The sequence below is a fragment of the Protopterus annectens genome, chromosome 6.part0 (assembly GCF_019279795.1).
Source record: "Protopterus annectens isolate FY-2018-M chromosome 6.part0, PAN1.0, whole genome shotgun sequence".
In the NCBI taxonomy this organism is placed as follows: Eukaryota; Metazoa; Chordata; order Ceratodontiformes; family Protopteridae; genus Protopterus; species Protopterus annectens.
Window position 1 is genome coordinate 1558617371 of NC_056737.1, and position 27028 is coordinate 1558644398.

Genomic DNA, 27028 nt, shown 5'->3' on the forward strand with positions numbered 1-27028 from the left:
TTGCATTGGAAAATTTGGCGCCACAAGCAAAGATTTTAAGTCTGTAACTTTACAATCGACATTTCTTTCCCCATGTTTGGTGTTGTATTTGGCCTTAAGGGCAGTGACTGCTTTGCACACTGATTTTGTTGTTTATGTGTTGTTTGTGTAGTGTATTGAGTTTGCAGTTGCTTGGGTGTCTGCTTTGGAGGCCTCTGCTGTTTAGGTAAATTTTTACTCAGAGCCTCCGAGTATGTCTTAGTGTGTTTATGTGTTTGATTCAGTGGTGTGGTTGAGTTATGTGAGACTGGTATTGTGGTGTGTGTAGTTGCCTTCTCCTCCTGCCTGGTCTTGCCAGTCCTGAGTTGAGAGAGCTCAGCCTCCGGTCCGGCTAAATAGCTGCATCTCTCACAAGTGTTAGTGTTACGTGGGAGGAGGAGAGGGTTGTCCGTGTACATGAGGCAATTGTAACATTGTCTCAGAATTCCCAGATTCACCAACTGGGCAGGAGAGGACACCAGCATCTGACCCTTCGACATGCTAGAAAGAATTATGAGTTGGTATGAGACAGAAAAGTAGTGGGCTTAGCAGGGAAGTGGACACTCCTGGGGGGTTTTGCTAGTGAGAGATTTGTATAATATAGGAGTGCTTGACCTGCAAAGAGAATGCTTATAAGACAAGGGATATGCTTATAAGACAAGTGCTGAGCTTTTTGAGAAGAAAAAGCTAATTGGAAAAAGTGCTGCACTTTTTAGTGAAGGTGTAAACTGTTTAGGTTCCTAACAGAGCAGTTCTAAGGGAAAAATTGAAGAACAGACTTTCTGGAGCCAGAAAGAGTTTAACCTTGTTTAACCAGCGCTGCCCGATGCTGCTCTAGTGGCAACTTCGCGCTAATTCGCCGATTCTATACTGGAAAAAAATCGGCATGATTTTTGATGTATTGATCAAGTGTTTCAAGGTCCGTTTTAAGAACCTCAATATCAGTATTATAAAAGTTAATAAGGGCTTTTGAGAACTCAAATCCTTGGCGGTCAAACAGTTCTAACAGTTCATGGTGAAATCCTGATCCGTTCACTAAACCTGCTGGATAACGCCACTGCCTGAGCCCTTTAGGAATAATCTTCCTATTAATAAATTCTTGGAAGTAGGAAACTTCAAGCTGAAGCTTCCGACATTTAAACATTTTCGTATCAAACTCATTGATCTTGCTCAAAAGGTTGTTGGCAGCCTGTTCATCAGTGTCTTCAAAAGAAAAATTATTATCTTGCACAACACTAAAAAAATTGTTGTTATTAACAAAGGCAGCCATAGAAGGGATATTATTATTACTTAAAATTGTACCGCTTTCTTCGCTTGGAGGCACAATTGCGTTACCTTGAACCGGCACACAATCCCCATTAGGAGGACTAACAGTAGTGGATGCTATCCTATGGTCGTTAGCCACGCTTGCTGTTGTTACTGCACCAGTTCCCTTGGTGATGTCATTGCCTGATTTTATTGTTACACCTTTGGAGTTATTGCCACCGTTGCTGTTTGATGCTCGCGGTTGACCACTAGAACACGCAGAGGCATCCACCTTCTGCATTAGGGACGCAACTCGTCCTAGAAAAACCTGGACCAAGGCGGTCAAATTGCCAATAGCATCCTCTTGGGTGTTATCGGAATGATTATTTTCAATAATTTCCTCTTGTGAAAACAGAGACTGCGTTGCCGCTCCGTTCCCGCTTGCCATCAGACCAAAAACAAACTTCAAACAAACGAATAAAACTTTTAAAAAACAAACAAAACGGAAACCATAAAAGCCGGCAGCAGTCGAAGTTACTTAACAGAACAAACTGTTTATTGTAGGCGCTTTTGGCTAGGAAATACCCAGCCTTCATCAGACAAAACAGTTTTCAAAAAACAAACAGGTTCTTTTGTACTGGGTTAAACAATCCTAATTACTTAACAAGTTAAACCCTTAAAGCAACAGGTTCACTTATCTACTAGACAACATAAAAAGATCTTAGAATGCTGGCAAAAGATCTATATTGTGCCTCGTCCAAATAAAAACATTAATAAGTTTAAAACTATAATAAATGAAAAACATTGTTATAATACCATCTAATAATAAATAGGCAAAATAATTCGACACAAATATTACACTCAGTAAATCCCTACTGTTAAGACAAACATGACTACTAACCTAAACAAGAATGGCTATAAATGTTTATAAGGTGTAAAATATAGGATATGCTAATATATTAATCATCTTCTAAGTGACAATAATTTCAACATACATTTAATAGATACATTGTCATTCAGGCCCGGAAAGGTTTGTGCGTTTGTTCTTATTTGCCACTTTAACTCGTCCAACTCCAGTTGTATCTGCCATGGACCCCCTCTAATCCCTAGTGTCCTACATTGCAAAATAGCAAATTTAAAATTATGACTAGGGTAGTCCATGGCATGTTTGGCCAGTGCATTATTGGGATCTTTTTTACTAATGGCATAACAATGCTCATAGATCCGCTGCTTTAATTTCCTTTCCATCTTGCCTATATAGAATGCGTTGCATCCATTACACAGTGCAACATGTGTAACTGCTTTAGTTTCACAATTAAACTTAGAATTTATTTTATATCTTTTGCCATTAATGTCACATTGGTTACCTGTTTTGATATATTTGCATTGGGGACAAAATCCACACTTAAACATGCCTTTAATATTACTATGTTTATGGCAAATATTATTTTTCTTTTCGAAAATAGTTTTGAGGTTTAATCCTCTCCTATAAGTTATTTTTGGTTTATTCCCCAATGCTTTAACTAACATCTCATTTCCTTTTATAACACCCCAATTCTTGCATAACACTTCCCTAATAAAACAATAAAGTGAATATGTATTAAGGAAGCTAACTTGGTAAACAACTTTTTGCTCAAAAGGTGCCACTTGGGTAAGACTAACAGTATTAGGGCTGGCGCTTAAATTATTCAGTGAGGTATCCATGTGCGTTGCATCTTGACAACTCAATAACGGAATAAAAAACCCATCAACTCTCTTCTGTTTGACCTCATTGACCTAAGTTTAATTGTGAAACTAAAGCAGTTACATATGTTGCACTGTGTAATGGATGCAACGCATTCTATATAGGCAAGGCGGAAAGGAAATTAAAGCAGCGGATCTATGAGCATTGTTATGCCTTTAGTAAAAAAGATCCCAATAATGCACTGGCCAAACATGCCATGGACTACCCTAGTCATAATTTTAAATTTGCTATTTTGCAATGTAGGACACCAGGGATTAGAGGGGGTCCATGGCAGATACAACTGGAGTTGGACGAGTTAAAGTGGCAAATAAGAACAAACGCACAAACCTTTCCCGGCCTGAATGACAATGTATCTATTAAATGTATGTTGAAATTATTGTCACTTAGAAGATGATTAATATATTAGCATATCCTATATTTTACACCTTATAAACATTTATAGCCATTCTTGTTTAGGTTAGTAGTCATGTTTGTCTTAACAGTAGGGATTTACTGAGTGTAATATTTGTGTCGAATTATTTTGCCTATTTATTATTCGATGGTATCATAATAATGGTATTCATTTATTATAGTTTTAAACTTAATGTTTTTATTTGGACAAGGCACAATATAGATATTTTGCCAGCGTTCTAAGGTCTTTTTATGTTGTCTAGTAGATAAGTGAACCTGTTGCTTTAAGCGTTTAACTTGTTAAGTAATTAGGATTGTTTAACCCAGTACAAAAGAACCTGTTTGTTTTTTGAAAACTGTTTTGTCTGATGAAGGCTGGGTATTTCCTAGCCGTAAGTGCTTACAATAAACAGTTTGTTCTGTTAAGTAACTTCGACTGCTGCCGGCTTTTATGGTTTTCATTTTGTTTGTTTTTTAAAAGTTTTATTCGTTTGTTTGAAGTTTGTTTTTGATACATAGGAATTTAGAAATAAACCACCATGAGAACTTGGGGTTGAAAGCTTCAGTGTACTTGACTGTTGAAGTGCAGAAGGATAATTACCTTACAAGTATGCTCAAGAGCTGGAAGTCCAAAAAGGTAAAAGAAAACAAAGAACATTGTTTATTTATAAAATCAAAATTATGATAGGGATAAAGAGCTTGAAATCTGATATCATAGCTTGCAATTGTGCAGCTCTCCTGTCAAATTTACCTTTATAAACATCTGCACTTTCTGGATCTGCTGCTTTTAACAGTAAAACATTAGCACATCAGTAACTCTGATTTTAGCTAAAGGTGTGAAGTGTGTAGATGAAAATGTAAAACAGTATGTGGCACATATGTAAATTTAATTAAAAAAGGCAAAACTTTATATAGAGATACTGCAGAATGAAGCCCAGAGTTGAAGAAAAGCAGTGGATTTGGGAAATGTACTATATTTTTGTAACGCCCCATGCACTGCGTGGTTCTAACACTCCCTTCTCACCACAACCCTAACTTTGCAGTCCCTTATTCAACATCACCATACAGAAATGCATGTCCTGTACTGTATGCAGTGAAGGGATGCAGAGAATTTTATCTAGCTGGAGAATTTGTCTGTACCTTTTTCTAGCTGTGCAACTACCTCCTCATGTACATAGCATTGAAGCCACTAGGGAATAGCTTTGTGTTGTCTACTTCCCACTTTCTGCCACTGGCATGAGAAAGAAAACAGGCCAGCTGCTGCTTTGTGCCATTCTCCTGCCATCTCCTTTGTCATACCAGGTCCACTTTTTTGAGCTGGATTCACTGGATTTGTAATCAGGGTTGCATTATCTTTACCTGCAGGTCCATCTAAGTTGTGATTTATTCGTAGTGCTATAGGCATCAGATTAAATGGAAGAAGCAGAACTTTGTAATTAGGTGATCATTAAACTTTAGGAATTCTGAGTATTCTTTCTCTTACTTGCCACCCACTGTCTATTTAGATGTCCTAGAAAGCGGACCTAAGCACCGTACAAGATACTACTCTAGTAACTCCTAACAGCATAAAAAAGTTGAAAGTATTCATTAAAAGTGCACATTTGTGCAAGTTTTTTTTTTCTTTTCTGTTCCAGATTTAGTTTTGATAGAGAAAATGGATGACCACAGTTTTAATGATTTTACAGTAAGTCTGTGTAAATACAGAAATACATTTCTTTTAACAATTATTCTTTTTTTTCCTGTTTAGGAAACAGTTGGTGAGTCCATACTGTGACACATTAAGGACTAATCCACTGCAGTTAACATGCAGGCAGGACCTGAAGGCAGTAGCGGTATGTAACCTTCAGAAGTATACAGAACGATTGCCTCATGACTATCAGGTATGTTTTTTTAAGCTGCGGCATATATGTATGTTTTAGTTTGTAGGCCACTGTGTTGTTTTCGAATATATACATTTTCAGATTGTGTCAAACATGTCCCAATGTAATAAACATTATGACATACTGCCTTTGGTCCATTTTTTTTTTCTTCTCCCCTTTGTCTTAGAATTCCATTTGCTACCTCATGGACAATGTCACTCTCCTGTTTTGGACACAATAGAACAGTCTTCATGGGTTCTGTTCAAGCAGCTTTGTTTTATCCAAACACATCACTATAGAAGTTTACTGACTTTAACTTAAGTAACTTGTATACAAACTAACAACTGCGGTCATGCATGCTGTCTCTCTGGCTGCTTTTACAAAATGGCACTAGAGATTGCACATGTCTGGAATTTATATGTGCACGTACAGCCTTGACATGCTTCATAAAGATACAGCACACTTCACTTGCACTCTGATCTACACCCTCCCTCTTTGAGAAATAGATCATACAACACTATGAGTCTGTTTGGCATGCAGAAATCACAGGTAATTCTTTGTCATGCATTGTTCAATACTAAGTATATATATATATATATATATATATATATATATATATATATATATATATATATACACAATCAAAACCGCATTGCTGCGTATTTCATACTAGACTTTGATACTCGTCCATATCATTTGACATGGGAATTAGATTTAGCAACTGGAACTGTCTTTGCAAAATGTTTGACCTTTGAAATGTTCGAAACATTTTCTGGAATGTAATCAGAATTTTGAACAAATTCTGGTATGGGAACAGTGTCTGATTCACTTTTAGATTTGAAGTCTGCATCACAGAAACAGTGTCGTGATGGTGATGATGATTCTGGTATGGGAAGAACATGTCTACAGTTCCTCCTATACTCCACACCCTTGGAGTCTACCAGGTAGGATCTTGGCTCAGCACAGATGCCTGTAATCTGTCCTATTCGATCAAAACCTTTCATTGTCTGGATTCTTACCATATCTCCTTCCCTCAACGGATGAAATAATCTGCTTGATCGGTCGTAACTAGAATTCTGGATATTACGCTTCTTAAACAGTTGAGCATTGATGGTTTTATTGTTCTTAGGTTTAAGTTTCAATAAACTGGAAGGTAATGGGTAGCGTAGTTCTAGTTTGCTTGTAAAGTAGTCTTTGAGCAGGTGAGCCAAGAATATCATCACGGGGTATGTTTCTGAGGTTAAGAAAATTCAAGAACACATCAGTATTGTCACGCTTTGACCTTTCAGGTAATTGCTTTGCACTCTGCACTGCACGTTCAGCTAGACCATTGGACTGAGGATATTCAGGATTACTAGCGATATGTACAGAGTCCCATTTTTTTTGCAAATTTCTGAAACAACTGGTTAGTAAATTGAGTATCATTGTCAGAAAGAACTTTGTGTGGACTACAATGAACTGAGAAATGACATTTCAACTTAGTAATAACAGCAGTGGATGTTCGGTAGTAGATCAATCTCAAACCAGTTTGAATAAGAGTCTACCAAAACCAAGTGTTGATTGCTCCACTGAAAGATATCAGTTGCAACAGCTGACCAAGGCAGTTCAGGAACTGGACTTAGCTGAAGTGGTTCTCTTTGCGAATGCAGTCTAGTATTATTGCATACTGAATAAGACAAAAGTACTTTATCAATGTTTTTTGGTAACGAAGGCCAAAATACTAATTCTCTCTCTTTTTTTCTTAGTGGATGTGGATCCTGGGTGACCACGATGCAAAGTCTGGATATATTCTTGTTGTAAAGAAGCAGGAACAACAATTTTAGGACCTTTGAAAATAATGCTATCTTCCATCAACAAGTCTTCTCTGCAAGGAAAATAGGTTTGCACTTCAGGTGGTACACTAGATTGCTTTGACGGCCAGCCATCATTAATGTAGTGATTTGAGCTTCTGTAAAATTGGATCAGTCTGAGCGTGATGTCTTAACTCATCAAGTCTATTGGTAGAAAAATGATGCACTGACATCACAACAAAGTCAAAATTCTCTGCGTCAAGGTGTTCTCTAGTATTTCTGGGCAATCTGGGTAAGGTACCAGCCAGATGCAGCAATTTGCCTTTCATGTAGACCATGTTGAAACAATACTTTTGCAGTTTGAGCATCATTCTTTGTAATCTCGCTGGAGCGGAATGCATAGGCTGTAGAATAGTAACTAGAGGTTGATGGTTTGTTTCAATCTGAATAGCTCGACCATAAGTATAATCATGAAACTTTTAACATGTAAATGGGTGGGAGGTTGGCATAATGGTTAAGGTGTTTGCCTTGCAGACACAAGGTGCAGGGTTTGATTCTCACATGGGGTAATTGGCTAGGCTTAAAATGGCCCACAAGGGCAATTAGCCTGGTACTAATCTATGAACCTATTGCCAAAAGCTCCTCCTCAATTTGAGCATACTGCATCTCATTTTGGGTAAGTGTTCTAGATGCATAGGCTACTGGTCTGCCCTCTTGAAGTATAGCTGAACCAAGACCAAATTTTGAAGCATCACAGGAAAGAGTAACTGGTTTGTTCAAATCATAGTATCTTAATATAAGTTGGGTGGCAGTTTTCTGCTTAAGGTCTTCAAATGCCTTCTGGTGCTGTTTCAACGATGACCATGCAACATTTTTGCACGTTAGTTCTCTTAAAGGTGCTGTCAACATACTTGAAGTCTGATATAAACTTGCCTAAATAGTTGACCATGCCTAGCTTGTACATTATCTGGTGCTGACATCTCAAGAATAGCTGTTTGCTTGGTCGGGTCTGGTCTCAAGCCTATACTCGTAAACAAATGACATATGTAGGTAACTTCTGGAAGTCTGAATTTGGACTTCAGGGGATTAAGCTTCATGTTTACTTCACATGCTCTGTCTAGAATTTTCTTTAGGCTTCTGTTATGCTCTGCTTCACCTTTGCCTCCAACCAATAAATCATCTACTATTATGGCGCAAGGATAACCCGAAAAAATTTGGACCATTACACGTTGCAAGACTTCACTTGCAGAATTTATTCCAAATGATATCCTTAGGAATCTGTATTTGCCAAACGGAGTGCCAAAGGTAGATATAAATGAAGATTTGCGATCAAGCATCACTGGCCAAAATGAACTGTTTGCATCCAAGACAGAGAAAACAGCATTTGGTATTAAAGCTGCAACTTCTTTGACTGTGTGCATCAGATGATACGGTCTCTTTAATGCTTTCTTCAGATCTCTTAGGTCAGTACGTATTCTGATTTCGTCTGAGCCTTTTTTATGAGCTACCATGGACGACACCATTTTAGTTGGTTCTGTGACTGGACAAATCACACCTTGCTGCACCATTTTATCCAGCTGAGCCTTAACTTTGTCTTGCGTAGCTATCAGAACTCTTCTTGTTGGTCTGACTACTGGAGTGACCTATAGGTCTAACTTCATGGAATACTCAACTATAAGTTTGCCCAACTTGTCATTGAAAACATCAGCATACTCGGAGAAAATGGCTTCAGAAAAATTAGAACTTGGAAATGTACATACATGATGAACTTTAGCAAAAGAAAACAGATTCATTCTCGTACTATCTTTGAGACCCAATAAAGATTGCACTGGTCTTCGGACTACATAGAATAACAAGTTGTAACAGTTCTTGATCAAATAACATGAAAGCATCACTGAACCTTCAGTGTGAATTTCTTCACCTCCATAAGCAACAAGTCTCTCACTACTGGCAACATTGAGTTGTTCGCTAGTTCTCACTTTAGCAAATGTGTCTGCTGATATAACATTACACTTTGAACCAGTGTCTACTTTAAGCTCTGTGGATTTTCCATTAATCCAGACATTACAAAACACTTCGCTCCTTGTTAATAAATTCACTGCATCAACTCTTTCATTAAGCACTAATGTACCATCTACATAGAAAGCTGACTGCTTCGGCTCTACTTGATCAAATTGCTTTTTTGAATGACCTTTCTTTAGAACTGTGTGAGACTTGCTTGATTTACAAAACTTTTGGAAATGGTAATATTTTTTTACACTTGTGACATTGCTGACCAAATGCTAAGCACTTAGGATTTGCTGGAAAGCAATGCGTCTTCCCTGGAAACCCCATAGTTGCCATATGCTTGGGCCTGCTTCTGTTTGCCAAGTGTTGCATGCTATCTACATTTGCTCTGAAGCCAACTGAAACCATGCTGTTGTCACTTGGAAGAATACCTGTGTGTTTTCCTGTCACCTCATGGATTTGACAAATGTCTATGGCTTTGATCAGTTTTAAGTCACTGTCAAAGTAAAATCCTTCTAACTGCAGCACTATTAATAGCACATATAAGCCTGTCCTTTATCAACTCTTTATCTTTTAAGTCACCAAACTGACATGTTTTAGCTCTGATTCTCAGGTCAGTTATATAAGCTGCAAATGCTTCACCTGGTTTCTGATCTCTCATGTAAAACAAATGCTTCTCTAATGTAATATTTGTTTGGGGTGTACACATTTGTATGAACTTGAGCTTCAGACACACGGGGTCTACCCTTGACTCAGCCTGTACTACAATATGATGGTTTTCACCTTCTCCTTCATATACTGCAGGTGCATGCACAAATGAACGCTCTCTTTCTATGGCTTCTGACCCAGTTAGGTTTAGCAAAATGAATACCCTGGTGCTTGCATGTCTATCTGCAGAAACTGTTTGTATAAAAATATCGTACTCTTGCTAAAATATTCTCCACTTCTTTGCAATATTCTGATCAAATACAGGTGGTAGGGGCTTTTGAAATCCATCTGCCGTATTAACGCATACCAGTGAAGGGTTTTGCAAATAAGCACACACATACACATATGGCAGAAACATATGCCAGCATTTGTCAGTTTGTCCAATGCCTTTGTGCTTCTGAAATTTATACCTTTTGGGCTTTCTGAAATTATGCTAATGGGCACACTTGTAGTACCTTTGAATAAGTGGACTTTGCGAAATAAACTTTTCGGGCACTTTAACATTCTTGTAATATTGTTTTGCATTGCTAAAGTGATTTATCATAATTTTAAGAAGCATCTCAAAACAACGTTACGATGCAAATGAAATAAACTCTTGGGCACTGTAATAGTCTTGTAATATTGTTTTTTTGCAAGAAATCACTTCATATCAGTGTAAGAAAAGTATCAAATAACTGCACAATGTGAATAAACTTGGACATCTCTTGTCCTAAACTCAATAACATTTCGAAGTAATTACACTTTGCGAATAACTGCACAGAGCACACTGAAATGTCCCCAAAATGGCGGTACCTTACTAGGCAACTCTTTACAGTGCAAAAGACAGTCTGTAATGGTGACACTTTGCGAAGAGACACACCCAGCACAAGAAACTTTTCGAAATGGCTATATTTTGACTCTATTTCAAGAAGTAGTTGCACTTCGCACACAATAAACTCTTCAAAATACATGCACAGTAATAAGCGCACACTGTAAGCACTTTTACACACTTTGAGATACTTTGAATAACTTTAGTTATACCCATGATACAATACGAAGTCGTAGTTATGCCAAAACACAGCACTTTGCCAAAACACATGCAGTCGCCTTGCTTTATTTTTTGCTTAACGTGCCCTTTTTGCCCTTACTATATTTGTTTTGCTCGCTTAAGCCGTTTTCCTACCCAATGTACTTTTCTTTTGCTCGTTTTACTCTAAACATGCCCAGTTTTGCTTTAAACACACTTTATCTTTACTGTTAATAGTTTCATCAGATATCTTTATTTTAAACATTTCCTTTAGTTAACAAACTTTTTGTGCCTTCTGCTTGCTTAATAATGTGGTTTGTGCCCTTGTAATGCTCCGTTTTGTCTTTTCTGTCAAATAAACAGTTCTACTTCTCATTACCTTTGATTCTTTTCTGGCTCTTTTTGTGCTTGTTTCGCTTAGTTTTACCTTCATTGTTGTCTTTGCACCTCATGGCTCTGGATTTTATTCTCTGTGATCCAGGTTCTGACACCATATCACTCTCCTGTTTTGGATGCAATAGAAGAAACTTCATGGGTTCCATTCAAGCAGCTTTATTTTATGCAAACACATCACTATAGAAGTTTACTGATTAACTTAATTAACTTGTATATAAACTAACAACTGCGATCATGCATGTTCTCACTCTGGCTGCTCTTACAAAATGGCACTAGGGATTGCACGTGTCTGGAATTTATATGTGCACATATAGACTTGACATGCTTCTTAAAGATACAGCACACTTCTCTTGCACTCTGATCTACAGACAGAACTCTCACTTTGTTTCATGAGAATGTTTTTATGCTGACATTGTGTGTGTGTGTGTGTGTGTGTGTGTGTGTGTGTGTGTGTGTGTATATATATATATATATATATATATATATATATATATATATATATATATATATTTAGTTTTAATAGAATGGGCAAGGAAAAGTTGATAAGTCCTTTTATTAATTGTGTGTGCACTGGATCTCCCCTATGCACAGGTAAAAGTAGGTGCATCCAAATGTTAACTGCATCGCCGATCAATTATTGGATGTTCTTCATGTTTCACTGTTGCAGTTATTACATTTGTGTAATCTGCTTGCAGGTTGCCCTCAGTTGGCCTGATTAACGAAGTCTTGGGTCCTGCGTCGGTTGCTGTCCCTTCTTCCATGACGTCAGATCATCAGGGGTATAAAACATGCAGCCAACACCATTACATCTTTCTTTCTTGCCATGCGGTACCCGAAGCAGAAGTAGTTTGCAAGTGCCAGTCGGCCGACTCCTGAAATTTTCATTTTCGAGTTTCAGAACCAAAGTCTTCAACTTAAAGCTAAGTACCCTGTTGGGGAGAACTTTCTGTTGCTCCTTCCCGATGTCAGTAAAAGTTAATAATTGTATTACTTGTGGAAAGCAAATACCTCATAAAGATTTTCATTCGTACTATATTCCTTGCCTAGGCCCTGACCACGACTTACCTTGCTGTCAGTTTTGTGCTTTATATAATCAGCGCACTATAAGTTGTCTGCATATTTTTGCCTCTAAATATTTCGGTTCTCGGTTTAATTATCCAGAAATGTTGGTTAGCCATCCGACTACCGGGATTCCAAAAAAACACAAAGATAAAGGCAGAGACAGGCCACCAAGGTCCAAAACTGCCGACGACGCTTCTCCTAAGCCAGTCGCCAGTTCGCCGGTACTCAGTGAGGCGCTATCGTAGCCCCTGATACCCACTACGTCTTATTCGCAGGTCTCTACGGAGACCCATTCATAGTCCAGTATGCCGTGAGATACTTCAACTTTGGAACCCACAGATGTCTCTACCTTGGATGGGTCTGGAGCCGCTGTGCAGGCACCAGCTTCTGAGGGTGTATTCAGGCCTACGAACTTGCATATTCAATCCATGCCTCCTTCATTACTAAGGCCTAAATCTCGATCCATGTCTAAAAAACTGATGCCCAGGCCACTTGCTCAGGCCCCTATGCCTAAAAAGCAAATGATAAAAATGGCTGAAGATGTAATAACTCTAATCAGGGGTAATCAACCCCCCCCCCCCAAGAGACCTAGGGCTGAGCTTGATTATGAATCTTCTGACCAGGATTCTGTTTCTTCTGACTCTTCTGATGACCTGGATTTGTCCTAACCTACTTATGAGGATTCTGATGCAGAGGATTCTTTTCCCTTTGCTTCCCCTCCTGAGGATTTTTCTTTTGGGGAAATCTTACATACTTTAAGGGAGCATTTTCACTGGGAAAGCCAGGAATTTTCTGATTCAAAAAAGAGGCTTAGGGATTTCCCTCTTCTGCCTCAGCATAGGCCTTTGGCTATTCCTCCTGTACTACACATTGTTGATGATGTTTTCTCGGAATCCAGTTTGGCCCTTTATTCCCTGCCTCCTGCTCCTAGTAAACCTGACAGATACTACAGAGTTCCTGAGTCCCACAAGTTCCTTTTCAAAAATCTTATTGCAGATCCAGAGACTATTTCTCAGGGGCCCAAGGGCGTTAAGGCTTCTACTGCTAAAAATCCTACCCCCTCAGATCGAGACTCCAGGGTGCTGGATAGATGGGGTATAAAGGTTTATACTTCAGCAACCTTGGCAATCAGAGCTTTAAACTGACAATTTCATATGTTAAAATATCAGCAACATCTCATTGGACTGCTTAAACAGAAAATTATGTTGATTCTGACTGTGTGGAAAATAAAGATTTACAGGACATAATGCATTCTGCTGAGCAAGTTGGAAAACATACTTTGCAATGTGGTTTTGATTCTTTAGAGGCCTCTTGCAGGGCTGCTGTTACTGGGTCTGTGCTTAGAAGGCATGCTTGGCTTAAGGAGCAGTCTTTGCTTGATCATGTTAATGCTAAATTGTTGGGTGCTCCTTTAAATCAGGACCGCCTGTTTGGCAACAAGGCTGAAGAATTTCTTAAAAAGATGGAAGATGAAGCTAAATCTATGCAAACTGTTAAAGATTTTTTACAAGTGCAACCTCCTAGATTTAGTAGGCACTGGCCTACTAAAAAGTGGTCCCTTCCAGGTCTTCTCAAGCCACCAAACCCAGACACAGCAAAAACCCCAGGTTTCAGTCCCAGGGGACTCTCAGGACTAAGCAGCGAGGGGCCTCCACTTCCAAATCTGGGAATAACAAGACACCCCACTATGGCAAACAGTCTCAATGACTTCCTTTTAAAATTTCCAAGCACTTATCTTCTGACCGCCCCTTTGGGGAGAAAGATTGCTCTTCATGCAAAGAACTGGGAACTCATAACCCAGGACAAATGGGTTTTAAATATAGTGTCCCAAAGATACAGATTTCATTTCCACACATTGCCAACACCAAATGGGTGGCCAGACCTGCCCCCAAATCAGTGGGCAGAGACTCAAAAACAAGTCATTTCTCTCTTAAGCATGGGGGCTATTCAACTGGTACCAGAAGAGGTAAAGGGGCAAGGTTTCTACTCCAGACTTTTCCTGGTACCCAGAAAAGACAAATCATGGCATCCAATCTTGGACCTGTCTACTCTAAACACCTTTCCTGAAATTCCAAAATTCAAGATGCTGACTCTTCACCAATTACTTCCTATGCTAGGCAAAGATGCCTGGTTGGCAATACTAGATTTAAAAGAAGCATACCTGCACATCCCAATCAGGGAATCTTGCAGAAGATACCTACGCTTCAAAGCAGGCTACACACATTATCAGATGTTCTTCGTGTTTCACTGTTGCAGTCATTACATTTGGGTAATCTGCTGGCAGGTTGCCCTTAGTCTGCCTGATGAATAACAAAGTCTTGGGTCCTGTGTCGGTTGCTGTCTCTTCTTCCATGACGTCAGGTCGTCAGGGGTATAAAACATGCAGCCAACGCCATTTTATTCAGTCTTTTTTGCCCCGCGGTGCCTGAAACAGAAGCAGTTCGCAAGTGCCGGTCGGCCGACTCCTGACATTTTTGCATTCGAGTTTCAGAACTCAAACTAAAGCTAAGTACCCCGTTGGGGAACCTTTTTCTTGCTCCTTACTGATGTCAGTAAAAGTTAATAATTGCATTACTTGTTGGGAAACAAATACCTCATAAGGATTTTCATTTATACTGTATTCCTTGCCTAGGCCCAGATCATAACGTGCCTTGCTGTCGGTTTTGTGCTAAATTTAACCAATGCACTGTTAAGTGTCGGTATAATTTTGCTTCTAAATATTTTGGATCAAGATGCAATTATCTTGAAATGTCGTCGGTTAGTAATCCATCTACCAGAGTTCACAAAAAACGCAAAGAAAAAGACAGAGATAGACCGTTGATGTCCAAAACCAACGACAAAGCTTCTCCTAAGCCAGTCGCCGGTTCTCTGGTACTCAGTGAGGCACTTTCGCAGCCCCTGATGCCCACTACTTTTGAGTCACAGGCCTCTACCGAGACCCATGCGGAGTCCAGTATGCCGTGATATTCTCGAGTATTGAACCCACCGATGTCTCCCCCTTGGATGGGTCCGGAGCTGTTGAGCAGGCACCAACTTCTGGGGGGGTTTTCAGGCCTCAACATTTTTATATAAAACCGACGCCAGCCTCAAAAACAAGGTCAAAAGCATCTTCTATATCTAAAAAAATGACGCATGAGCCACGTGCTCGGGCTCCTATGCCTAAGAAACAGATGATCAAAATGGCTGGGGACTTAATTACCTTGATCAGGGGTTCCCAACCCCCCCCCCTAAGAGGCCTAGGCAAGACACTGACTATGGATCTTCAGATCAGGTTTCCATTTCTCCTTTTTCCTCTTCTGATCAGGAATTTTCCATTCCACCCCATGAGGATTCTGATGCAGAGGAATCCATCCCATCTGCATCTCCGAGGAGACCATCTTTTAATGTTGCTCATCTCACTGTTTTTTTTGCTGTACACATTACATAGTTGCAACTGCTCAAATGATTAGTATTACCTCCTTCCCAGTACATTGCTCCTTTAAGACTTGATGTCAGTTTCTTTTTCTATGTTCCATTAGTGCCTGTCTTCCCTTCCTACATCTTCTGCCTGTTTGTCTCTTGGCTGGAAGTACCAGCAACTGAAGTGAACAAACTGATAAGTTTACAAGCACCCTAAAGTTTTTTTTTTCCGGCTGATCTTTTTTATACTCTCTCTATTTTAAAATAAAAAGAAAACCGTAATTTTCATTGTCATTGTGAAAAAAGGCTTGCTAACTGTCTTATTCAGTTCTTCACTTTAGGATCACTGCTTATGGCAGTTTTTCCCTGCTCTCTGCTGTGTACTACTTCAGCACTGTTTTTCATCTGCAACTGGATGCATTGTATAAATATTTTGCTCTCTAATGTCTAATTTTTTGTACTTTGTAAGTTTTAAGAGAAACTCCACCCTAGAACTAAAAAAATGTTTTTTTTCACTCTGTCTTTGTTTCCTGATCTATTTTAACACATCAAAAATCACTCTTAGTGCTTTATTTGTGACTTCCACAACATGGCTACCAGTGGGGCTTGATGCATCAGTGTGATCTTGTTCTTCCTCAACCCTTTCTCTTTCTCATAATGCTTTGTATGACTCATGCCAGACATAGGGAAGTAACTGAATTCCCATGCCATTTTCATATAATGGGATGTGTGTGAGTCACTGTTATCTTCTGTACCTTCTGTAAAAGGACTGCTTCTGGTGTCCTTGAAAACCAAATACACTTTGAGACAGGTCAAACAGCATGATTCTTTCAAACTACTCCATGTCCAATTAAGAATTGGGAAAGTACCATACCACATCATTGCTAGCTGTAGACATACTTCTCAACATCTTAGATCAAGAAATCTGGACATGGCTATAAATCTTGTGGGGGACAAAGGCCCAAAAATAGGGACACTTTTTAAATATTGCTCTTACAAACTTAGAAAGTTGATAGAACAACAAGTTTTACATCTGCATGAATTTAATGAAGGGCGTAAAGTCTGAAACTCAAATATCTGTCATTATTTATTGACTTCAGCCCTCAATTATTTGCCAATGATTTGCCAGAAAACTACAAATTTATGAGAAAAAGGAACAAAAATATGAGGCAAAAATCTGGATATTCTACGTAAATCTGTATAGTTGAGAAGTATGGCTATAGATGCCCCACCATGAACCAGGGTAAGCACACCGCCTACCTCGATTTACTGGAAGTCCCTCACTATACAGCCCAATACCGTAGTCATGAGATATTTCAACTGTCCTTCCATAGAGTGGGGAACATACACAAGCACACTTGCCCAGAGGTTCCTGGACTTTAACATAAATGCTCTGGAACAAATCGTCTGCACCCCCACTAGGGGCTGTAATGTTCTAGACATAGTATTCACCAACAGTTGGGTGGAATACAACCCCATATGTAAAGAATAATGCAACATAGAAGAGAAGGACATCTGTGGTTATGGTAAGATTTTATACAACTATTCTTTCTTCTCATTTCCTTGGACTGTTATTCCTCATGGAGCTCTTCAGTTCTGAGGTATGGACGTCTGCACATTATCTTTATGCCCTACACCGTGAGCAGGGAACATATGTGTGACATACAGCATCCCTATAACAATCTAAAGCTTTTTTATACTGTCCAGACATTTGGCTGCCCTAGGCATGAAATTCTGTTCATGATGAATACTGCAACAGTGAAGAGAAGGACATCTACTGTTATGGTAAGATTTTACCCAACTGTACTTTCTTCATCTTTCAAAAATTTCTTTGTTCAGACCAGGAGGAAATACTACACATTTTGGTTGCCACCTTGAACTGTTGGGAGTGACAGGCTTTGTCAACCTGAACTGCAAAAGCAAGTTATTACAAAGTGTGTATAATCTTTCTTGTAATTTTGGTTATTTTCCATAAAGAGCTTTTGAGAACTAGTTAGTGTTCTGCTTAATAGTATTGCAGTTATTTTGGTTTGTAAAACACTAGTAAAAGAATCTTAAGTGTAACTTTAGAATTTTTACTTTATGAAATTTTGCACAAAAAGATTTGAGGGCTAGAAATTTATTCGTCTTATAAGTCAATATTTTTCTTTATAGTACTTCGACTATCTTGATGGAGTACCACATCAGGATCTGTCTTTGTATGGTGGTTCAGTGGAAATTGCAGACTACTGCCCTTTCAGTCAAGAGTTTAGCTGGCACTTAAGTGGTGAATTTCAGCGCAGTTCAGACTGCAGGATCCCAGAAAATCAGCCAGGTTAGTGCTCTTGAAGTTAATAAGGTACTGCAATGAACCTTCTTGTTCTTTTTTTTTTCAATAATTATTTATTGATGTAAATATCAAATAATATTTCTTAAAAGCTTCATCTTTGCATTATTGCAAAGACTTAGCAAAACTTGGGCATTAGCAGCAACAGTATGTTCCTTGTTGTTATACAGATTGTGGTGTTTCCTTATAATTTCACCAGCACCCTGTTTACTTCCACACAACAGGCCACTCTGATACAGTACGCACATGATTCCACTCTCATCTGACAACATGCTACACCTCCAAAAAATTACTCAGGAATCTTTAACAGCCACTGAAACATGGCTTTGTAACTCAAAACTTGTACTCAACCCCAAAAAAGGCCAAACTACTACTATTTTCCCAAATCCCCCTCTCATGAAAAACCAAAATTTAAAGTCCTCTGACTTTTTAATGCAACCACTGAAGTCACTTCTCATAGCAAACTGTTAGGAGTTATAGTGGATGATGATCTTGCATCCAATCTGCATATGCAAAGTTGCATAAACAAAGGTCATCAAAAATGCTATACAGAGCCAAAAACTTTCTTACCAAGGAAACTAAAACTGCACTTGCTACTACATATCTCTTTCCCACTTGTCTTTATGGTTTTGCCATCTTTAATAACCTCCAGGCTTCACAAAAATTAAAACTTGAACAATTTTATGACAAAGTTGCTAAATTTGCAGCACATATCCCTTTCAGAACCCACTACTGTATAGGACTGAAAAGCCTTAATTGGTTAGAACTGCCACATCAACTGACATACACAAATTCTTGCCACCTATAAAATTATCCAGCATCCGTCTGCCTGTCCAACACTAAAAACTATTCTACATAACTATGTTCCCTGTCTGTCATTGGGATCCAGTGACCAAAAACTCCTGTCTGTCTACAAACCTAGCAAATCTCCTGGGCATTGTCTGTACTCATACAAGATTGCTAAGGCCTGGAACTCCTTACCTGTGTCTATCTGGTCTACACCCTCCCTCCTAGCTTTCAAATCCAGTCTGAATGACTTCCTAGCTAAAAATATGTCTCTGTCCTTGCTCAAAACCAGGATAAACTACATCCCTAAATGTGAACAAATACTTTTTCATTCCTTATACCTCCTTACTCTCACTTCTTCACTTACGTTCTTACTGCTATCTAATTCTGTTCCCTGAATTTCTCTCCAAATGTACCATAAGCCTTTTTTTTTTCCTAACTTCATATTGCAGTTCCTATTTGTATTAGACTAACATATCTTTAATTTCTCCACAAACTGTCTAAAATTTATCTGAATATTAAATGATTGTCATATATCCTGTATTGATTCTTAAACAATGTTTTTTATATTATGACTAATTTGTTATAATTACCTAGCCAGTTTAACTGGCTACTAATAAGCAAATCAATGTAAATATTGTAAATACGCACTCCCAACTGTTAATTAACTTTGCTGTCTCTTTTCTCCTTCACTTTACAAGTAGAGTTTGTATTACTACTCACCCCCTCTGGGGCCTTAAGGCTTCACTCATAGTTTTCCACATCCTGCCTGTCTGGTTTGGCTGGTTTCTTTGCAATGCACCTGATTCACATCCTTTTTGCTACCCCCATCCCAATAGGTTCATAGGTAGATACTAGGCTATCTGCCCGAAGTCATTTATAAGCCTAGCCAGAATGTGTTGGCTTTCGCCGCCCCCTTAGATTCGTTCCCTGTGCCTCTGTCCAGCAGTACCACTGAAGTGATCCTTGGGGTAAACTTTCTGTTTCCCATCCACTCGTCAAGGTTTCTCTTGAAGAGCGTTAGCGAGGAACTCTGCCTAATGTAGATTGGAATCTTGTTCCAAAGCATGGGAAGTCTCTGGGACAGGAATCTATCCCTCCAGCACGTCATTTATTGTTGTGGTGAGGTTTAGATCTCCAGAGCGTGTGGCTCGAGGGGATAAGGTTTTTTTTAGGTGGAGCATGTCCATCAATTCTGGGTTGGACATGGCCTTGTATGTCAGGCAGAGATCACCTCTGAGTAGGCTGTATGCAACCGAGTACAGCTGGAGTTTCTTCAGTTGAGCTGCATTGGGCATCTGTTTGAGGCCAGTGATCCTCTTGGTGAGGTACTTCTGTGGTCTTTCCAGCTGTTGCAGGTGTCTTGTAAGGTACATCCCAAATGGGGCATTGTACTCTATGATGGATCTGATAGAGGGGCACAATGACCTCTTTTGATCTGGATTCAACCCCTTTTGTGATTAGGTGGGCCACATAGAAGGATTTTGTAACCACTTTGGCAATGTGATTATCAAAGGAGAGATTACTATCTACTTGGGTCCCCAGATCCCTTATTACGTTTTTCCAGATTTAGAGGGCTACCACCTATGTGGTAGTTTGTGGGTACTTTGTTTTTTCCAAAGGGGATGACTATGCACTTTTTGGCATTTAGCTTGAGGCCATGATTTTGACATCAGGTATCCGTCTCAGTGAGACCCTTTTGGAGGATGTCTGTGTCAGCTGGAGAGTCAGTTATAGCCCCTAGTTTGCAGTCGTCTACGAACTTGGTCAGCCATAGTCCTCCTGTGCTTGCCTGTACCTCTGAGAAGAATATGCCGAACAGGAGGGGTCCTAGGACTGAAGCCTGGGGAATGCCACTTGTAACTGGTATAGAGTCAGACCTAGCTCCAGCAACTCTCACCATGTGGGTTCTGTCCGTGAGCCAATTGGCAACCCATCTTGTGACATAGGGGTTTATGTTCAGGCTGGTGAGCTTATCTATAATACCAGAATGGGGAATGGTGTTGAAGGCTTTTGCGAGGTCTAGCTAGGTTGTGTGGACCACCTTTCCCTCATCTAAAGCATGGTAACTGTCTCAAAGAAGTCCACCAGGTTTAGGAGGCATGATCTTCCCTTAACAAAGCCGAACTGGGTAGGGTCCAGTGTTTGGAGGTTCCCAATGTCTCTGTTAATGAGTTCCATGATGATGCGCTCCATAGCCTTGCAGACTAAGCTAGTCAGGCTTATAGGGCGATAGTTCCCGGGGTCTGCTGTGGCTCCACCTTTGTGGAGAGGAATATAACCATTGCTGTGTGCCACTCTATGGGTACGTAGCCTGTGGAGTGGCTGAGTTTAAACAGTGTGTTTAGTTGAGGGGTTAGTTCATCTTTGAGCTTGTGTAAGACACAGCCTGGGAAACCATCCGGTCCCATTGATGCTGTGTTTTTGGAGAGAGTTGTTTTAACCTGAGTGTGCATGATTTCAGGGGCTCTACATTCTTCTGGTATGGTTATGGGCCCTTTTGGGGGTGAGAGGGGTGTGAAGTTTGCACTGAACCTGTCTGCCAGGATGTTGGCAATATTGGTTGGTTCAGTGTATTTTGTGCCATTCTGCACTAACTCCGAGCAGATCTGAGCATTGCCACACAGATTCTTGACATAGCTAAAGAATGCCTTCTGGTTATCTTTGGAGTCCTTGGCAATTTTTCTTTCAAAGTTCGCCTTGGACGATTTTATGAGGGATCGTAGCTTCTTGCAGATACTGATCAGGGATGTCTTCCCTTCTTAGGATTTTACTCTTTTCTGTACGAGTTTCCTCCTCCTATTGTATAGCTTTTTTATGGTAGGGGTCCACTAGACTGGTTTCCTTTTCTTGGAGGAGTGAGTCTTGGTTTTGTATGGGATAACACGTTCCATGAATTCTTGTAGGTGCCCGTAGAATGCATTAGTAAAGAATTTTGCAGCTTGGACAGCATTATCCTTTAGCATGGGGGCTTTGAAACTTTCCACCTCGGTCTTAAGTAACGCAAAGTTTGCTTTTGAAAGGTTTTTCATGGTGGTTTCCTTGTCTGGGGGGGGGCGGGCGGAATGTGGATATCCAAAGTGATTTGTTTATGGTCAGATGTAAGCAGCGAGGGGTTGTCCTCCAGTGTGAAACACCGGTCGCCCATGTTAGTGATGACCAGGTCCAATATGTTGTCACCTCTGGTAGGAGTGTTGACCAGTTGATCCAGGGTGTTTGAGTTTATAAATTCTAGGAAATGTTGGGCAGGGGAGTTAGTACTTGAGTAGTTCTCCCAGTTAATGTTTGGGTAGTTGAAATCACCCAGTATTAGGGTGTTTGGTAGGACCTTTATGTTTCCCAGTGTTTCCAGAAATGTGGAATGGAGGTCCTGGGACATGGTGGGTGATCTGTAGCAAGCTACAATTTGAATTGCAGTTTTGCCCATTGTTAATTGCACGTGGATGATCTATGAAGCATCGTGCTGTGCCACTAACCTGGAGGTGTGAGTATCCTTGATGAATATGGATACTCCCCCCGCCCTGTGTATTTCGGTCTGGGTTCTGTGGCCAAAATGTATGGTATGAGTTGTAGCCTGGGGGGCTCTCTGGACCCTTAAACCAAGTTTCTGTTACTGCACATATATCGATTTTCTCCATACTGAGGAGTGCCTCGAGTGTGTGCATTTTGAGGTTTAGATTTCTGGCATTGAGTAGCATTACCCTCAGATTTTTGTCACTTGTGCTATTTACGGCGGTGGGTTTGTCTTTTGAGCCTTGCCTAAAAAAGGCACTGTGGGGGTGGCAAGAGCCTTGGCCAGTATTTGAAAGCCTAAGGGTGACGAGTGCAAGCCATCTCTAGCGAAGCAGCACATGTCGAGCATGTCATCCCAGGTGGACAGACACTGGATCCCCTTTGAATGACACAAAAAATTTAGCCAGTTGTTGAAATTGATAATTTTTTCTTTATGCCGTGGTGTCATTTTTGGTGAGAGCAGGATGCTACTCAGGGTCAGGGTCATACCGGCCTGGGCTACATGATCAGAGAGCTTTTCCAGCCTCTTTTCATGTAGTCCAGGGAGGTACAGCTCAGGTCATTCACACCAACATGGACAACGACAGATTCGTATTTGTACTTGTTCTGGAGTGACCTGAGTGCTTGTGTTATGTGGCGGGTCCTGGCACCCAACAGGCAGCTAACAGTAACCTTCTCCTTATTCAGCCTAGTGAGTGGGGCATCAGTGTGCCTGACTATAGAGTCCCTTATTACTTGTATGTTGGGTGTGTTATTTTGCCTTAAGGGCTGTGATTGCATGGCACACTGGTTTTGTGAAGTATGTGTTTCATGGTTTGTGTTGGGGGTAGAGGTTGCTTGGATGTCTGCTTTGGAGGTCTCTGTTGCTTTTGCAGATTTTTATTTAGAGCCTACGAGTATGTTTTTGTGTATTTATGTGTGTTTTTTGCCGGTCCTTGTTTAATGGGTCTATGTGAGACTGGTGGTGTGATGCCAGTATTTCCCTTCTTCTCTTGACTGTCTGATCCAGTCTTGGGTTGAGAGAGCTTAGCCTCCAGTTTGGATGTATAATTGCATCTCTCGCATGTATTAGTGTTTGGTGGTAGGAAGAGAGGGTTGTCTGTGTACATGAGGCAGTTGGAACATTGCCTCAAAATGCCCAGATTCACCAGTTGGACTGGAGAGTACATCTGAAACTGCCCTTTGGACATGCCGAATAGGTACAGTGAACTGTGTTATTGAATGGCTGGTAAGGTCAAATAGAGAGAGCCTTGTCCTTCTGTACAATATAAGGCTGGGTCTAGTGCTAGGGTTTAGAAGTGCTTGCTATGAGTTTTGAGCAAGTGCCGGGCTGAGAAATTAATGGCTTGAGTGCTTAAGTTGAAAGTTTGTCTAGTTCCAAGGGAAAAATTGAAGAGGAGACTTTGTGGAGCCGGGAATAGTTATACCCAAGCTAAGTGGCACTGCCTGGCACGTAAAACTGGGCAAATGCTGTTTTTATAGCAGGGAAATGAAAGAGATAGAAATTAGCCCAAAATGGTTAATAAACTACTGATTTTTGGGCTGAAACCACTCCTCCAGGGACAGATAGGTTGCTCAAAGCTCCCCTCTCTCACAGGTGAACAGAGAAACTTCCTTCTATCCAAGTAAGGTATGAGCAGACACAGAGATTTGTAACACAGCCCTGAATTCAGCACTAACCTGAAAACTGGACTATACTAGCTTAGAAAGGTGGGAAACAAGTATATATAAATATATATATATATATATATATATATATATATATATATATATATATATATATTTTTTTTTTTTTTTTTTTTTTGAAAATAAAACAGATGCAATAAAAAAAAACACTTTAAGTGCACAGAAAAGGATGCTTATTGTCGTATACCTCAGTTCAGAGTTGTAGTCAATGCCCCTAGTAATAAAGTAGGAAGAAACATAAACACAGTAAAAACAGATGAATAATGTGCAATATATATATATATATATATATATATATATATATATATATATATATATATATATATATATAAAACAATAGAAAACGAACAAACTGATATAAACAAGTTACCCAGTTAACCAGAAAAAAGCTCAAAATTGAGCCCTGTTCCAGTAGTTTTCAGACAAGTTCTAACTGCACAGTCCCGCTATTAGGGTGCAGGGGAACCTTCTCCAAAAAAAGATGGCCTGGATCACTGCTCAAGTTATACAAACAAAGCTAGATTCAGCAGGCCTGAATTTGGTCCTGTGATACAGTAACAAGGCGCACCAATTTCAGAAAGAAACAGTTAAAATAAGTAGGCACAATAAGCCTGTGATCAGAAATTCCCAGCTCAGAAGGGCAGAATCCAGCCTCTCCTCCCACAAGAGTACAGAGCACAAACCTTCTTAATATAGAATAACTGGCCTAAAGCCCAATACTAAGTCTATATTAGATTTCCGCTGTTTATGGAGCCATCTTTAAATTACTAGTCTCCCATCAGGACCCAAGTGCTCATCGGCAGTGTAATTCTGCTCACTGGTAAGCCAGTAGACCTCAGGAATTTCTTAGAGTTCTTTTTAACTAATTATTTGGTCACTACTTAAAGAGCTGTAGTGGCAAATATAATCTTCTTTACCTCCCCAAGTGTATACTATCATTCACCAGTATAAATCTAGAGAAATAAAATATAACATCTGCAGTATAACACTAGAGAAGTAAAATGTAACATTTTACAATTAATAACCTTGCATGCACAGAAATCAGGTACCACATGGTTTGATTTGGCGCTACTGCACTCACCCTCGCTGTGCTTTGGCTTGCTCCGCCCCCTGCCCCCAAATCTCACCCTCCCCCAGTAGTACTAAATTTAAAGCTCTAAAAAACACACTTCCTGCACTATAACTTATCAAAGATAACCTCCTAGATCAAACCACCCCCCCACCTGCCACTAATCTTCCTAGTCTTCTTAATTTACTCCTGCTGCAAATACAGTTCCAACATTATGCCCCAGCCAGGCACATTATCCCTCAAAATGCTGCTACTGTTTTCGCTGTTACGTCTGTTACTTATTATTTATCTCCTCAGCACCTGTGAAAATCAGTCATACCTAGACTTCCACTACCCAGAATCCCAAACTATCACCACATCAGTATCAAATAATACTGACCACTTCATAATTCACCACATACCTGACCCCACCATTCCTAAAACCTACCATCCGATTAGACCCAGGTGTATCAGCCTCAAAACTAAACATTACCAAAAATTTATAAACAAAATTATGAAACTCATAGATGTTAAGTTGTCAATCTCGCCTTCATTCTTGCTGGATGGGTTCGGAGCCGATCCTCGGCTCCGACTCGGCACTTGCTAAGCTCGAGGATCTCTTTTACCAGCTCAAGGCAGCCCTATATCCCATGATGCAAGGCGGTAATTACTCAGATCTCGTTTGCCGCTTCGCTCATGAGGTCACCTTCTTTACCAGCTCCTGGTAAGTGAACTTTATTTACATTTTCAAAGAGATTCTCCTTGAATATTTGTAAAATTTTTACTCCCTGTTAAAGTTAGTTATTCCCGTTCCACTTAGACCCTATTCCCGTTAGTTCCTCGACCCCTTTTTATATTTTTTCTGTCAGTCAGGCCTTAGGCCTTCCCATCCAACTTTTTCTTGTCAGGATTTTTTGTGTAGGTGTGTCTGTGCTTACTTTAATTAGACTAATTAAGGACTGAGTGTGTTAGTGTCCTACTAGGTCATGTCAAAAGACACTAGGGTCTCAGGTTTTAAGAAGTGTGACTCGTGCTGTCAGAAGATGTCTCTGACAGACGGTCACACTTCTTGTATTTATTGCCTGGGACCCCTACACCTGCAGGACTCCTGTGCTATTTGTCATTCTTTCAGCCAGAGAGTCCTGCAGGAACGTAGAAATAAGTTGATCCTCAGGGGTCTCCTTAAGCCTGAGAGGTCCCCGGCTAAGGTCGGTTCTGGGAAGCCCTCTAAGCCACCCAAGACCCAGACTTCGGTGTCCAAGTCTGTGGCCTTGGTTCCGACTCCTCCAGAGTCGATGTCGGCTCCGTCTGGAGCCGATCCTTCCTCCATGGGAGTTTCTGTATCGGCGCCGATCAGCACCGATACCCGGGCTTCGGCACCCGTGTCGGCTCCGGCTGGAGCCGATACCCTAGCTTCGAAGCATGTTTCGGCTCCGGCTGGAGCCGAGACCTCTCTACCTCAGCTCGGAGCAGACAAGTTGTCGGCTCCAACTGGGACCGAAGGTTCGTTGGCTCCGATGGCTCCGTCGAGGAAGAGGTCTAGATCTCCTTCACTGAAGTCTATCCACTCGGCTCTGGCCTCCCCCTTACTTTCGGAACGAAGCCATCGGAGCCGATCGTTAAGGTCTTCCGGGCTCTCAGACCATGATTTGGAGAGAGTGGTGAGTAGACTACTAAAATCACAGGCATTGGCCCAGATGCTCCATAGCCCGTCTCAGCAGACGACCGCTATTCCACACCCTCCTGAGATTCCTCTTTCGACTCTCCTTCAGAGCTCGGAGCTGGAAATTATTGGAACCTTGACTGTTGCGGCTTCGGAGCCGATACCACACCTTCCAGCTCCGTCGTCTTCAACTCCTATCTCCTCCTCGAGACCGTCCTTGGAGGGATCCGGTCGTCGGGCTTCCCTGGTCGGTTCCAGCGGGGCGAGTGGCATCTGAACGTTGTCCGACCCCGCTCTCCCTCGGGGCTTTGGCCTTGGTGAGCTCGGTGCCGACATCTGCTTCGGAGCCTTCCTTTTCGGTGGGGCCAGGGGTCCCCGTTTC

General features: G+C 40.6%; 1 protein-coding gene across 1 annotated transcript in view; it reads left to right on the forward strand.

Moving 5' to 3' along the window:
- The window catches only part of LMLN (leishmanolysin like peptidase), a 2253233-nt gene that overhangs the window by 1775447 nt on the left and 450758 nt on the right, over nucleotides 1-27028 (forward strand). Inside the window, exons 11-12 of the mRNA XM_044073684.1 lie at nucleotides 5145-5277; nucleotides 17779-17938. Of these exons, the coding sequence (XP_043929619.1) occupies nucleotides 5145-5277; nucleotides 17779-17938 (293 nt within the window). The remainder of the gene's footprint in view (nucleotides 1-5144; nucleotides 5278-17778; nucleotides 17939-27028) is intronic.